The sequence below is a fragment of the Delphinus delphis genome, chromosome 9, assembly GCF_949987515.2.
Source record: "Delphinus delphis chromosome 9, mDelDel1.2, whole genome shotgun sequence".
NCBI lineage: Eukaryota > Metazoa > Chordata > Mammalia > Artiodactyla > Delphinidae > Delphinus > Delphinus delphis.
The window spans coordinates 32,524,086-32,540,933 of NC_082691.1; the positions used below are offsets into that span (position 1 = coordinate 32,524,086).

Sequence of the window (16,848 nt, forward strand, 5' to 3'; positions counted from 1 at the left end):
CAGGAACCTTTTAAGGATATGTTCAATCAAACAGAATTAAGAAAGGTGAAGACCTGGGGTTGAGGAAGATAGTGAATCTAACTTAGGAAAGGAGTGAAAGAACATCCCAGTATGGCAGAGGAGGGAAGTCCCAGGGCAAGAACTGTGCCTTAAGCCTAAAGGGCAAACACTCCATCCTGGAATAGGCAGAAGGAAGGCTCTATAAATGTGTTTCCAAAAAATAAAATCAACAGATTGTTTAATTGTACAGACAATTTTATTAAGAGGCATTTTACAGAGGGTTTGGAACTTAGCCTGCAAGTCAAGAAAAATTAAGTAAATGGAAAAAAAAAATGTGGCAAAAAATGTGCTCCACGCGCAACAAACAAACCTTTTTCTTTAAGAAAGAAAATGTGATCACAGTACACTACTTGGCTAAATTATTTTAAAAAGGAAACACAAAAAACAAAGTGAATGAAAGTTATTGTACACAAAAGGAGACAGAGCATAAGTAATTTTTAAACTTCTATCACACATGTTCCTATAAAATAAGGGCTGAGACTAAGTTCCCTCCGGATAGACAGTTGAGAACCCCAATAGATTAATTATCCAGAAGGGCAAAGTCTTGAGTGTTTCTCCCTGGCTATCGAGTCTGATCCATTCTGAAGGGTTTTAAGCCCATGAGAAACTGGCTACACGATAAGTTATAAATGGATATTAAGGCAACTTACTTATCACCATCTTAAGGCATTCAGGATTGTCTTGAATAAGTGGTTCAGCTTGTACTGTTTTACTTAAGAAATTCTTTGATATAAGAGGAAACCTGACTTTAGCAAGGATGTCAACCATAAATGGCTGGCGGTTAGGTTCATCATATTTCAACCACCTGACTGCAGCATCATAAACCTAAGGGGAGAAAAACAGCATAGTAAAGTTCTTAGAAGGCAGCAGCACTTCCAATTACCTATGTTTACTCTCACGTTGAAAGGGGAGAGTCTCATGAAGGCACAACTTCTTATTCCCAATATTTTATTCAGATATTTGCTTTCATCCCCAAACACTATCTGTACTTCAGAACAGTTTACACAATGCTCTAGTGATTCTTCTAGGTAATATGTTTTTTAGAACTAATTACTACTACTTCTAGGTAATATGTTTTAGAACTAATTACTACTACATAATGTAATGACAGGTAGGATGTTGAATCTATAATCGTTTTTAAACAAAATATAGCTTCCTTTTAGGAAGGAGATATGATGTACATTTCCACTGAAAAAAATCTATTGGTCAAAGATAGTTTCAATATATGTTCATATGGTACCAGGAGAACAGGTTAATTTCCTCAGAGGCCTTCTACCCCAAGAGATATGAAGGTCATCTATGATTTTATTCCTGAATTATGAATTGACAGACTTCTTTACTTTCTGGAAACTTTATGATATAAAAATTCTATATATGAAAAGTAAATTACAGGATATTTACATTAAGAATTGCTTTCCAAAATAATATGGTAGCATTCATTTAACTGTACCAAACAAGCCCAAGTTTATTAACATAATTGGATTTATAAATCACTAGTTTAAATACACTGAAAACAAACCCATTATTTCATATACATATACATCTACCACACACATTTGAGTTACTTACATTAGTTATTTTGGGTTGGTGTTAATAAGCCCTAAGTCTGATATAGTTAATTTTTTATGGGAATTGGTCTGTTTTTTTAAATAAACTATTTATTGGAATATTTTTTGATTTACAGAAAAGTTGCAAAGATAGTGCAGAGTTCCCATACACCCTGCACTCAGTTGTTAAAATAGTACATTAGTATGAAACTCTTATAACTAATGAACCAATACTGATGCATTATTTATTAACTAAGGTTCATACTTAAAAAAAAAATCCTTTAGTTTTTGTCTAATGTTCTTTTTCTGTTCCACAATCCCATAAAAGATATCACATTACATTTAGTGGTTATGTCACCTTAGGCTCTTCTAGACTATGACTGTTTCTCAGACCCTCCTTGTTTTTGAGGACTTTTTGACAGCTTTGAGTTCTGATCAGGTATTTTATAGACTGTCCCTCAATCTGGGTTTGTCTGATGTTTTTCTCATGATTAGGCTGGGGTTATAGTTTTTTTGGGAGGAAGACACAGAGGTAACATGCCATCCTCATTACACAAGAGCACATGATATCACTGATGATATTAACCTGTAGGTAGTGTTCATCAAGTTTGTCAGGTTTCTTCAGTCTAAAATTATTCTTCCCTTTCTATACTATATATGTCAGTCAATTTTGCTCATATAATTGAGTTTTTTCTTTATGCCTACTCAGGTTTTCCGGGTCCAACCTGTCAACTTGAAAACTAATACTCTGGGCCATGAAGACTGGGAGAAAGAATACAGCTCAGTGCAAACCTTTTATCTCTAGAACAAAAGTAACTAAAAGCATGCGATCTTACTGTACCTCTATTAGTTTCCTATTGCTGCTATAACACATTATCACAAACTTACTGACTTAAAATACAGAGAAGGATGGGGAACTGAAAACAGGGTTTAAGTGAATGTCTGCATATCAAAGTGTTACCCCATCTAGTTCCCAACACCTGTACCCAGCTTACACCTCTGACTGTTTACCTGACAGTTCTGGAGGTCAGAGTCCAAAATGGGTCACACACTGGGCAAAAATCAAGGTGTCAGCAGGGCTGCCTGAAGGCCTACAGAAGAAACCATTTCCTTGCTTTCTCTAACATCTAGCAGCCATCTGCATTCCTTGGCTTGCGGCCCTTCCTCCATCTTCAAAGCCAGCAATGGCCAACCAAGTCTAATTCATATCACATCACTCTGACACTGACTCTTCTGTCCCTCTTCCATATTTAAGCACCCCTGTGATTACACTGGATCCACCCAATAACCTCCTCCTCTCATGATCCTTAACCACATCTGCTGAGTCTCAACTGCTATGTAAGGTAACACATTCACAGATTCCAAGGATTAGGGTGTGGACAACTCTGGGGGAGTTTTACCCACCCAAGAGCATCTCTACAAGTGGCCGGTCTCTCAAAGAGCCAGCCCCTACAAGCACCCAAAACTTATTTTTCCAATGAAACAGAATTTGGAATTAGTGTAAACAACACATTCTCTCCTAATATGATTCTTTTCTTTGTCATGTATCCAAAAATGAAGCATAAGAAATCCATAGGGAAATTTTTACTAAGAAAAATGTGAGAAGCCAGTTTAGTCACCTGATCCTCTGCCCTCACAGTCAGAGTGTCCTGGTTGAGGAGATGTGTAACTCGCTTGACATCAAGTTGTAGAAATTCATCAGTTTTATAAACTTCAGTAAAATGCTGATGAATAAAGTCATCTGCGGTTGCTTTCAATTCAGGACAGTCTAGACACTCTGCTAGCACACTTATACCTGAACACAGAAAGAAAACAAATGAATAAAAGATGAATACCTTAAAAAACAAACAAATATATATTAAAGATTAAGTATGACTCTAGGAAAATGAGACAATAAATTTCATAAATCTGGATCCTTTTCTTTTCCATTGATTTGTCTATTGTTATGCCAATATACTCTCTTATGTGTGGCTGAATTTGGTACTTTGTAGGACAGGCCCCCCTTCAGTGTTTTTTCAAACTTTTCTTGGCTACTGGTATAACATTTTCTCTTGTAAATAAATTTAAAATAAGCTTATAACATTCTACTTTTTAAAAATCCTGATATGACTTCAATTAGGATTGCTGAATTTCTGGATTACATTAGGGACAGTTGCTTGTTCTGCAACATGGAGGAGTTCCACTTAGGAACATGACATAGATCTCCACTTACTTTTTTTTTTTTTTTTTTTTGTGGTACGCGGGCCTCTCACTGTTGTGGCCTCTCCCGTTGCGGAGCACAGGCTCCGGACGCGCAAGCTCAGCGGCCATGGCTCACGGGCCCAGCCACTCCGCGGCATGTGAGATCTTCCCGGACCGGGGCACGAACCCGTGTCCCCTGCATTGGCAGGTGGACTCTCAACCACTGCACCACCAGGGAAGCCCCCACTTACATTTTTTAATGATCTTCAATGTAATTAACAGTTTTTTTCATAGAAACCCCATATATTTTCCATTCAGCTATTTTATTTTCTCTTTAGGAGGGAAGATCCCCCTTAATTGATTATTAATGTTCTGTATCAGGAGTCTGCGAAATACTGTCCATGAGCCAAATCCAGCCCACATCTAGCTGTAGGGTCAGCAGCTAAGAACGTTTTTCATATTTTTGAAGGGTTGTGAAAAAAGGGGAAGTGGGGAGAAAAGGGGGGAGGGGAAGGAGAGGAGAAGCAGGAGAGGGAGAAGTAGGAAGAGGAGCAACAAGGACCACACGTGACACATGGCCCACAAAGCCTAAAATATTTGCTATTTGGCCCTTATAGGAAGTTTGCCAACCTCTGCTAAATAAAACCACTGATTACTGTATATGATCTTGTGGCAGGCCTGCATTCAAAGTCATTAGTTAAATTTATTTTAGTTTATTAGCTTTGATTTTCCATGTTTCACCTTCAATGCTGTCTTCAGATAGTTTTGACACTTTCGTATTTATAACCATAAAGGTTCTCATAACTGATGCCTGCTAGTGAGTTAGACTAGTTGTCATTTTCTGAATGTACTGACCAATGCCATGGCATGCTATGTGCTCAGTCTGCTACACCTGAACATTTATGTTCCCACCAGGGAAATGATATTTTCACCAAGAACCAGTATTTGTTTTTTAACTAACTTTTGGCAGTTGAATTTGTTGTAATTATGCTACTCAATTAAATATCATGCAGATCAATAAAATATCAATGTGAAAAGAAAGCAGTTGCTTCTATGAAACCTAATTCTAAGGTTTACAACAGACTTGAAAACAGCTCAAATTAAGCATGACCAGGACAACAGATAAAATCGGGGAAAACACTGCAAAATTCTAGAGGGATTCTATAATCAGACTGTCTTGCTCAGTTATCAATTCGTTTTAAGGAAACTAAAAATAAAAAATCATAGATAATATATTACTGATGTGACTTAGGTAAGACAGACAATGGATCTGTATTCAAATCACAGACTTGGTCTTACAGTCACAGATTGGCAGATTGGTATATTTTTATGTTACACTAAAATAACACCTTTACGGCAGATATAATCTTGTTTAACCACTCACTGCATTAATGAAATTTTAAATTAGCCAACAAACTACTGTTATGATTATGCCTGATAAGGAAACTTGTATTGTTGCCTTATTTATTTTTTTTGATTGACTACACTGGTGGAAATCTTCAGCACGAAGCTGAACGGTAGCACGTTTCCATGCAAAGAATATTAGCTTTAGGTTTCAGACACATACAGGTTAACTTACGTATATTATTTCTAGTTTAAGAGTTTTTTTTAAACATTAGGAATGGGTATTGAAAACACAAAAGTGCCTTCAGCATCTGTTGCTATGATTTTAAGTATTTTTTTCCTATAGCATGTTAGTATAGTATATTATGTTTGGTTTTTTAATACTGAATCATTCTGTCATTTCTGAAGTAAATCATTACTCGTTTTCCTAAACACACAAAAACTCATTACTGAGGCTATTTTTTATTTTGGAAAATGTTGATACGGTATTTTATGGCTTGTTTCTGCCCAGGTTAATATGTACCTCCCTAACCTCCTCTTAAAATATATTACTAGGTGACCACCTATAGCAGTGGGATAAGGAAGGTGGGAGGAGACGCAGAGGGAGGGGATACGGGGATATATATATACATAGAGCTGATTCACTTTGTTATACAGCAGAAACTAACACAACATTATAAAGCAATTATGCTCCAATAAAGATGTTTAAAATAAATAAATAAAATAAAATAAAATATATTACTAGAAAATTTTGTACTGGACAACACCTTTAAGATTAAATGAGGGTAAAAAAAAGATTAAACGAGGACACTTATAACCACGCTTTTTTTCTTTATTAAAATATACATTAACGGTGTTTTTTGTTTTGAAAAATAGGAATCTCATTTCTTACCAAGACAATTTGAAGCATCAACTTGTTCTTTCAAAAAATCAACACACATTTTCTTCACAGGTTCAATCTGGTACTGGTTTGCTGCATCTAACAAAGACTGAACATTGTTGCTATTCACAGAAATTCTGTAAGTAAGTTAAAGTGAATGTTAGTGTCCTACAATTTATTATTTAAATAATGCTACCATAGAATGTATCCTTCTAGCCCCCAAAATTAAACAAAAAATTAAACTTTACAGCCCTTGAGTTAGTATGGCATGGGATCCTCAAACCCCGCCCCTACCATCCGTGTAGTTTTTCATTCTGAAGACTCTGGAGCACACCAATTTGTTACAACAACGCCTTGCCATGGCAGATCCCGACCTTACTCCTCCACAACAGAAACGATCCTTAACTTACCTAGCGGTATAAGCGAATTCCACAAGTTGTTCAATAATGTCAGGTTCAGCATCTTTGAGTTCCACTTCAAAGGACTTTGATTCAAGCATGTTAGCTAATACAAAGAGAAGAAACAAACATAAATGGCATGAGTACTACCCTGAGTTTAACTGAAGAACCCAATCATTCTAGGCTGTGTTAAATGTTGGAGAAAAATAACAGGACAGAGACCTCCCTGAAAGAAAATACCTCAGAAAGCCCAACACATTCCTATAATAAATGCAAATTAATTCTCCATACTTGACATGTGCCTTAAAATAATTTAAGAAATTAGTGAATTAGTGTACTTCTAAAAAAAAAAGCCCAAATGAACAGAGAGACATAAAAATGCATTTAGTATTTCCCCAACTCCTAAATTAATTTGGTAGCATTCTCTTAAATTGTTATGGGCAAAATGCCTCTGATGTAGCTGGAACAAACCTACAAGAACAATGACAATTATATGTATAGTCAGCTTTCACTAGCAAAGCTTCTCATTCTTCCCCAAAACCCTGGTAGGTAGCCAGAGCACTAAAGAGAAAACTTGAGGCAGATATATTATATAACCTGATCAAGCTCACGAGCAGTACTAAGTAGAACCAGGACTTGGACCCAATTCTCAACTCCAAACTAGGGTTCTTTCTAGTATAATGTATTTCATTTTTCTTTAGTTTAACTTGCTAGATAAAATGCCATAAGACTTATCTGCTCCTTTGCCTTTCCACCAGAGGTTAAGAAAAAAACCTGGTATTCAAGCAGAAGCTATATCTCCATTAATAAAGACTTCAGGCCTTTAGGGGTAACGAAAGGACAGTTTTCCTTTGATCAATCATCACCATGACCACTCTTCAATCTCTTCACTGTTCTGTGGACTTAACTTAAAGTGCTTTTAAAACTGGGAAAAATGGCATATTTTCAATTAGACCCCACCTAATTCTCATAGAAAAATTATTATGCTTTATCTTAAGATACTTACTTGTGAACATTAAGTTAAAAAAATGACTCGCTGCAGCAAGGACAACACGATGAGCAGGTATCTTTCTTTCCTGGACCATAAGGATCACATCACACAATGTTTTCTAATCAAGAGAGAAATAAATAAAATTAAAAGGGGTTCAATGGGCATGGCTTAGCCAAGATATAAAACAGGCACTTGCCAAATGCTTTATCTCTATTTTGTATTTAAATCCAGTATTTTTCCAGCACAGATTTTGTTTTTAACATAAAACCTATTTAGGAAGGACTTACAGAGTTGCTGTCATGAGTTTGCTGTATCAAAATTTGGCACTTAGCTTCTCAACAGTCAGGAAAAAAAAAAGATCTTTATAATCAGAAAAAAGTAGTCTACTAATCTTTAGGGGAAGCCAAATTTTTTTTCTACATAAATTCTAAGATATTTCTCATGGTGAGATTTTATGGGGACATTAAATGACCTAATTAATGGCAATGTCCTTGATGGTTTTTCAAATATAACAATCTGCTTCTTAAAAATTGTCCTTGATAGAATGCAGGTGCACACTGCATTTTCCAAGAAAGTTGCCTTCATAGATCTAACCTGCAACAGAAACAACTCAGAATATACAGAGTGGATGAACCAAATGTCCATTCAGCACTCTCTCCTTAAATAACATCTCTCTAAAATGCACTTCTGATGGGACCTGGATAGCAGCCACTTTTAAATTGTGATTTCTGACCTAGGCCAAAATGTGTCGCTCTAGGTTACTGAAAGAAGGCAGATCTAGATTATACACTTAAAATGTTGGAAAAATGGGGTATATTAAGGAAAAAATTTAAGATTTACTGGAACCCTTAAAGATGAATTCCAAGGAAAAAGAAATGTCCTTTTTATCAAATAAAATTTCAATTTTTTAATGAAGTTAAAGATAACATACAGCTTGGGCTCAGAAAAAATTTTGTAAAGCACCCTCTTAGGCACTGGGAATATGAGGTAAATAATATTTTCAGAGTAATTTCACTCACAAAACTAAATAATGGCTCAAGAGCTCAGAGGATATGGCATTTTCCAAATTTTAAGTATTTTACTAAAACTACTGATACAGTTTCTGATAGATAAATCACTGCTATTTCCTACTTTATTACTTCATGAATAAAAAACCCAAATAAGACGGTAATGCTTAGAATGAGAAAAGAAATGGGTCCCAAACAATGGGCTAAGGGATGAACATTTCACTCTTACAGCTTACTTAAATATTTTTTATAAGGCCTATAGACTATTGCTTAGAAATTATATGCAGATTATAGTTAAAGCTACTGTTACTCCAACAGTGTCTTAAATTTTTATTTCCTTTTATTTGGGGAGGGGGTACAGAACAGGCATAGCTCTCAGGTGATTTTGCTGCACCCAAAAATACCAGGTAGCAAAACCAAGCCACCTATTTGGTTACTATCAAAACAAGCTGATCAAGTTGCTGAAGATAAAGAAAGAGAAAGGGAGGAGGGAGGGAAGGAAGGAAAAAAGGAGGGAGAGGAAGAAAGAATACTGACAGAATAGCAAGCAAATTAGATAGGTGAGGGACCTATGGCTGCTGATGGGAAGTTCCAAAAAATGTAAAGCTAAACTGAAATGTAGCAAAAAACCTTTCCAAGGCATACTCAGGAATGGGGAATGTTAGTGTAGTGAATTTACAGGCACTGAAGGAAGTTAGAGAAATCAGAGGGATCTTTGTACAATTTAGTCTTAGTCTAAGATTAATCTCTAGCCAGTTAGTAACGTTGTGTGTGGCGAGTAGGAGGAGGTGAAATGGGAGCAATCTTTTATATCCAAATGGTGCATTTATTTGACTGGACTACAATAGATTAATAGGTCCTATTCAACAAGAAATGAGACGGACCTAAAGGCAGAGGTCCCTCCTGCTATCAATCCTCTGGGGAAGAGGTGTATGCAAAGACAGGAAATGGGAAGAGACAGAGATTCAGGTGATCTGGAGAATGAGAGGTAACAAGTCCTAGGTGAATGGAAGAGAAACAAAACAAACAAAACTACCTTTTGAACAATACATCTTCACTGGATTAAACAAACCAAAAAACCTTGCAATTTCTCTGTTTATGTCCTCCCAAAATTGTATCTTTGTATTTATTATTTTCAGCTTCTGAATCTTTAGTCTCTTATAAACAGCATAGATTTTTGTGTAACTTAGTCTGAAGTTCTCACCATCTAATAATTATTTTTAGTAGGGTTTAGTTGAATCCCTCCTATTTATTACTGATAACTTATGTTTCATCTTACATATGCCATCTTTTTAAATACTATTTATTATGTTTCCTTGCTGTCTTCATTTTTCTTTTTTTAAAACTGTCGGTTGCTATTTTGGTCACATTTTCTTTGGACTTTTTCCTCCTTTAGGTGTCTCATTTACAGATCTGTCAAGTATTTGCAAACTGAATCCAGCAGGGTATTGTTCTAGGAATGCAAGAAGGGTTCAAGAATGATAATTCTATAAATGTAATTCATCATACTGACAGGTTAAAAGAGAAAATTTTCATGTAGTAGAAGGACTTCAGGGAATTCCCTGGTGGTCCAGTGGTTAGGACTCCCGTGCTTCCATTGCAGGGGGCACGGGTTCGATCCCTGGTCAGGGAACTAAGATCCTGCATGCCGTGAGGCTTGGCCAAAAAAAGAAAAAAAAGAAAAACTTCAATATATGGGCAAAAGAGTGTTTGATAAAATTAAAAATTCATTTCCTGAGATTCTTTAATAAAGAAAATGATGTGTCTGTATGTTGAAGGTCATTCATCAGAATCAACAGCAAACTAGTGAAGCAGGAGAGACATTCTCATTCAAGTTTGAAATATACACACACACACCCTGTCACATTGTTCTGGAAATTTTAGCCATATCACTAAGGAAATAAAGATAAATCAATTTAACACTTGTAGAACTAATATGAAAAGTTAGTAAGGTGGCTAGACAAATAAGATAAACATGAAAAAGCTATTAGATGTGAGTAATATGCCATTAGAAAAACATACAAATGAGAGAAATAAAAATCCCAGTCATAGCGGCAACAAAATAATTAAATGTTGAGAAATAAACCTAAGAAATGTGAGGGATCCACAATAATGGGCATTTGGCATATGATAAAGATACCATTTCACATATGTGGTGAGAAGGTGGAGCACAGGTAATGTTTAAGGCAGTGAAATTATTGTGTGTGATACTCTAACAGTGGATATATGTCATTATACACCTGTCAAAACCCACAGAATGTACAACACAAAGAGTGAACCAATAATGTAACAATGGCTCATCCATTGTAACAAATGCCCCACACTTAGACAAGATGTTAATAATAGGGGAAACTGGGGCGAGGGGGAGGGACAAAGGGGTAAATGAAAACTGCACTTTCTGCTCAATTTTTCTGTTAAACCTAAAACTGCTCTAAAAAAAAAGTTTAATTTAAAAAATGTGGTGACAGATTTGATAATTGAAAAAATGGGATAACATATCAATTTGAGAAACAACAGATTTCTCTGTCATGAAGTACTCTCTCTTCCTCTGGGGAAGGTAAGTACTGGGAAGGAAGTTTCAGTTCTTTTCTCCAACTGTCGCTCGTCGAAGAGTGACTACAGGATGAGCAAGAGCATGGCAGAGGTCACTGACCACACACTGCCAGGCCTCCTGGCTCACTCTTCTTCCATTAATCTGCCCCCAAAGTAGAACGTAATTCATTGGGAGGCTTGCCCCTATCTATGGCAGGAGAGGACTGTTCCCATTCCTCAGCTGCTCTGCCTCAGACTGGGTAAGTTTTTAGTTAAGGGGAAAAAGAAGAGGAAGCCCATTTTATGCTCAACTCAACGCCATGTTCACTAGTCTGTCATCACCATTAATTTATCTGTCTCCTACCTTTACTGCTCAAATATTTAGAACCAGAAGAAGAAGAGGGCCCCTCAAATCCATATGCATAGACACTCAAACAGAGGCAAACAGAAACTTCGGTGCTACTTTAGTGTTTGCAAGTATTAGACACTTTTGAGGGAAGAGTCCTTTGGTTTGGAAAGACCTCAAAACAGGCAAGCATTTTAGGCATGCATTAGTGGAATAACCTTTTGCTCTCTGTATGTATTTGCCAGACAGGACTGCAAAGGCACTTCAGGTTCCTGAAAGCTCCACAGCACTGCATGAGGTTCTAGCTTTTAACAATATGTGCTGGCGTTAGTAGGAGGCATGCAAGCAGCTGTCCCAAATTCTATTCTTTATTGTATCCCAAGGAGAGGACTGAGGAATGACTAACCTTTGGATTTATGTAGCTTGTCAACAAGGTTCTGCAATCAGTCCCTCCCAGCGTGATTTCAAGTTGACCCTGGGTACAAATCCCCGGGTAGACTGTAGATTCAACTATAGTTGGGTGGTGGATTTAAATCACTGAAAGGATAAACGAAAATGGAACCCTTATTATATAGGGTAAATCATCATGTTGGATTGAGATACTAGAAAAGTCTCAACAAAGCCATAATAAACCCAAAGGTTAAGAGAAAAAAAATTAAAAGGCCTCTTTAGAAATCATCTTTGTTCAGAAAAGCAAGGAAAACAGCACTGGGCTTAAACACATGTATAATCACAATAAGGCAAGTGGGAAAGTTGAAGAAAAACAAAGGAACACACCTAGATTAATAAAGGAAAAGGGGATTTCCTTCCTTAAGGGGAACATATGTATGACAAGCTAGGCCAAACAGCTTTGAAAGGGAAAGGAGATAAACTTTGGTATAACTGTTCTTTAAAAGACGAAATTAGGAAACAAAAAAAAAGTTATTTTTATTGTTATTTATACAAAAGCAATATGGACCAAAGAGATATAGTGAAGGAAGAAAGAATTCAGGAGCAGACTAAATCGTTTCTCTCAGAAAGAAGCTTGGTCCTGGAATTTTTTTATAAGATTTCTTTTAAAGCTAAAGGTAAGAAATCAAACACATAATTAAAGGACTGACCTCAAAGGCTGGGACAATTATAGTAGGTGATTACAGTAAGTTCAGATTGATTTGAAAAGGGAAAAGAAGAGCAGCAATAGAGTATTTCATGCATTGTTAAATAATCTGGAAGGTGATCTGGTGGGAAAACAGGCAAGGTATATGCTCTAGTGAAACGTATATGGGAAGTTTGTGGAGATAAGACTAAGGGACAGTAGTAGGACTCCTTAAGGGAAGCCAAATAATTCAGACATAGTCCAGACCTAAGTTAGATGCTGGGCTTCCCCATAATTAAAATTACCTTACTGAGGGTGGTAAGGGTTGGCAGTAATCCCGAACACAGAGACCTCTTATCTTCCACCATGGCAAAATCTATAGACTTTGAAAGGCACTAGTAGAAGTAGGTTAGCAAAACATCTGGGCCCAAAAGGAAAAGAGGCATTTGATCTATACAATGTTAGCTCTACAGGATAGGAAAGTATTCAATTTAAAAACAGGTTAATAACTCAGCTGGGGCTATCTGGAAGGAAGAGACACAAAGACACAGCCCATTTTGACACAAATAGGTAACAGAAAGGAATGTGTCTGCTACCACCAAGTTTCCAAAGCCTAGAAAACAAAAAATGAAGAAAGGCAAGGTTTTGAGGAGCGCACTGTAAAGGGCCACAGGCCTTAGAGGAATGTGTTAAAGGTCACACTCCAGCTGAGACAAATGGACGGGAATAGAGAAAAGGCTCTTCCAAGAGATAGGATTAATGTATATAAAGAAACTGAATCACTTTGCTGTACACTTGAAACTAACACAACATTGTAAATTAACTATACTTCAATATATTTTAAATATATACATGTATATATATATATATATATATATATATATATATATATATATATATAAGGAATTTCACAGGAGGTGAGGCTTCTAATGAGGACACAAAGGTGCAGAACAACCAGGAGGATTAGAACTGTAGAGAATTCAAGGCCACAAACTGTGCTCTGCACAACTGCCTGTTACAAACGTGGATCACTCTCCTCCCAAAAGGGAGGGAAGAGTTTGTCACTAGACAAAACTCAATCACTTCTGCCAGGACCACAGGGTTCAAAAAAGAAAGGAAAATTAATCTTTAAACATGCAGGATGGACAACAAGGGGAAAAAAGAAACTCTAAGAGACTGAGCAGCTGAGAAGTCCCCCTGGCAAATACCTAACACTTTGCCCATGAGAAACAATGTATCATATGCCAATGAAACATTATTATGCATATGTGAAATTCCTTCCCTATCCAGTAAACATAGTGTCCCTATTGGCCTCTTGATAAGTGATTCCTCCCAGCTGAGTTTAGTCTTACTTAGGGTCTATCAATTACAGAGAGCTGACACAGACTGGCAAGCTGTCAAAACCAAAAGCCAAGATTTTCTTACTTTGAGAACCCTGTTCCTCCAGAAACGAAGTTTCTATCTGTTTTTGGCTGGGAACAATAAGGTGGGTTAGGACTGTATAATAATGTGTCAACATATGCACTATTTATTGTAGAGAGAGTAGATGTGCTTGTATCTTTTCAGGTTTGTAGGGGTGGGGGTGACACTATGCTAATCTTAAAAGTCCCAGAGACCCTTTGACATACTGAAAACATGTGACGCAAACTACCTTGAAATTGGAGACGTTCAGCTTTGGAGGTGCTAAATTAACTTAATCTATTCCAATGGAAGACAGCCTACGCTGAAGCTGCTGAAGAAGTTACCCTGACTTGACCCAAACACTTAAGTGAATGCCTTCTGGCTGAGACTGAGGAGTTTAAGAAACCAGGGAGAGCAGACTTTTGCCTTTCAATTGCCTTAATTTTAATTTACAGGGAGATTACAGATGTGGGAATTTAATAATGAGGGTTCATAACAGACAAATTTGGGGGATTTTCTGTTGCTAGTATGGAATTAGATGGAGTGCTGTCATTTGGTTCACTGCAGACAATCCGGAGAGCTATGCATGACATCTTGGCTGAGAAAAATTTAAGATGAGAAATGGAAATGACCTTCCAGTCTAGAGTTAACTTAAGAGGTATCGACCCATTCCAGAGCTTTCTGGAGTAAAAATTTAAATAACCTCTTCAACTGTTCTTCAGAGGCGACAAAAAGGAACAGTCATTGATAGAGGCTGCCTTGTCAGCCTTTAAGATAGAACAAAGCACTCCCTGTGCCAGTAAGAAAACAGAACAACTAAAAGACAAAGCAAACCTGGGAATTCGAACTCACAGTACTTTGTCCAGCCAAGTTTTGTGAGGGGATTTGGTGCCGGAATTCTACCATTCAGCTCTTGAGATTCTCAACTCAGGGAGTTTATGTAAAGATCAATAGCCAACTGAGACATAATAGAACACCCTATTGACAGATGGGCAACTACCTGGCAATCCCCTATATGCAGTGCTTTTCTAGTAAATTAAGTTGGAAGATGAGGCTGTGCTTAAGACCACCCCTGCAAATCCTCTGTTCTCAACACCGCTTAGACACAGAAAGACACACACAGTTTATTCTCTTTTCAGGGAAAAGCCTCAGATCAGTGGTTTTCAAACCGTTTTCTTTAAGCAGCTGAATCCATTTTCAGTCCATTTTCATTCTATCTATACAGATTAAGTGGTTTCACTTAATCTGTATAGATAGAATGGGTTCTAGCCAGAACTAGCCTGGCAACCAAGGCATGGAAGAGGCTCCCCTCACTAATATGCTTAAGGATTCATTTACAAAAATTTTGTTTCTTATCTCAGCAATTAGTCTTTCTGGAGGTGGGTTCTGCTAGCAGTTTAGAGATTTGGGGACCCAAAAGAAGAATCATTTAATCAAGAGGTATAACAACATTTCCACAGAACTGACAGTTAAGACTGTGACCTGGCCATTTTGGCCTCCTCATGCCACTGGGTAAAACGTTATTACATTTGGGGAGGTGCCTGATCCTGGCCACCAAGAAAAAAGTTGTTGCTCTTCCTCCATGGGACAGAAGATGACTGGAACTCGGGGACCCCCCTGGATACCTCCTGGTTGTTGGGAGAGACAGTTATCTATGGGTCTTGAGTTCCTGCATATCTTCCTGGACGTGCCAAGAATGCAAGGCTCTACCACTTTTTACCCAGGCCATCATTTCTCAGGGTTTTGTTGGCAGAAAGCGACCATAGGGTGAGATAATGTCTCCCCTCCAGGATAAACAGCAAGCCTGCCTATCATTTGCTATAGAAGTGGCAGATTCCTTACTGTTTATTCCTTAGCTGCAACACAAACCCTAACATCCATCTGGGTCCCACCATGTCACCCTCATAGTACTTGTGGGGCAAGGGGAACCGATGCATACATGCTGATGCTGGTGATGCTGTGAACAATCAGGTCTGTTCTCTCTGACCTAGGGGTCTCATGTCTTCTGCCAGCATCCATTAAACAGCAACAGGCTAACTAATCAGCTTTTAAGTAGCATAAAATCAAATCCCAGACCCAACACTAGTACTGCCAACTGCAGTGGTAAATGTTAATGTAAGACTAAAGTAACCCTATACAGGCAAGACCAAAGGTTCAAGATACCTAGGAATAAAAGACCCGGTCACCCCATCAGATAAAGAACCTTAAGGGGTTGGCTAAAGACAAAGAATAGGAATAGCCAGTGAAGGAAGAAGTCACAAACACAACAATGAACAAATAATAAACAATGAATGTGGCTTCTACTTTTATTTTCATCTTTTTTTTATATTTACCAAAGTTTTAACTAGTTTCCTTTCCCCTCCACGATCATATAAAGAATCTATTATTACATATACCCTTAGGGTCTTAAAATGCCTATAGAAGGAATGGATATCACCAAGTGATCCTGGAGTTAAATATGGTAAGTGAAAAAATTTAATTGGTGATATATATATATATATATATATAATTTTTAAAAAAATTATAGGACAGGGCTTCCCCGGTGGCGCAGTGGTTGAGAGTCTGCCTGACAATGCAGGGGACGCGGGTTCGTGCCCCGGTCCGGGAGGATCCCGCGTGCCACGTAGCGGCTGGGCCCGTGAGCCATGGCCGCTAAGCCTGCGCTCTGCCGCGGGAGAAGCCACAGCAGTGAGAGGCCCGCGTACCGCAAAAAAAAAAGAAAAAGAAAAAAAAATTATAGGACAGAATAAGAGCATGCATGTTTGCATTGGACAACCTAAGGTATAGGTCAGAGTGGATATTTGTGGATTCTGGCAATCTAGCATCCAATTTCCCCTGCCTCCTAGAACCCCGAACTCTCATTTCTGGAGAAAATGTTCATTATGAACTATCTTGGGGAGAGGGCAATTCTCAGAGCCTGCCTCTCATTATGGAACCAGTAAATCAGATAATTCTTCTATTCACTCCTTAGCAGAGCCCTAATCTGGCAAACAATCTAAGGCCAACCAATTAGATACCTACTTCCAGGATTTTGAATCTTGGGTGAATGAAAGATGGGGCGGTGTGTTGTGGGACGACGGGATGTC

General features: G+C 37.7%; 1 protein-coding gene across 2 annotated transcripts in view; it reads right to left on the minus strand.

The window, feature by feature from the left end:
• The window catches only part of KLHL7 (kelch like family member 7), a 67,231-nt gene that overhangs the window by 40,572 nt on the left and 9,811 nt on the right, over positions 1-16,848 (minus strand). Inside the window, exons 2-7 of one of the 2 annotated variants that reach the window (XM_060020391.1) lie at positions 11,693-11,823; positions 7,417-7,519; positions 6,423-6,516; positions 6,025-6,149; positions 3,227-3,402; positions 711-885 (exon numbers count right to left, since the gene is read on the minus strand). In XM_060020391.1, the coding sequence (XP_059876374.1) occupies positions 711-885; positions 3,227-3,402; positions 6,025-6,149; positions 6,423-6,516; positions 7,417-7,495 (649 nt within the window). In that variant the 5' untranslated portion in view covers positions 7,496-7,519; positions 11,693-11,823. The remainder of the gene's footprint in view (positions 1-710; positions 886-3,226; positions 3,403-6,024; positions 6,150-6,422; positions 6,517-7,416; positions 7,520-11,692; positions 11,824-16,848) is intronic. The other variant, XM_060020390.1, reaches the window with a different exon arrangement.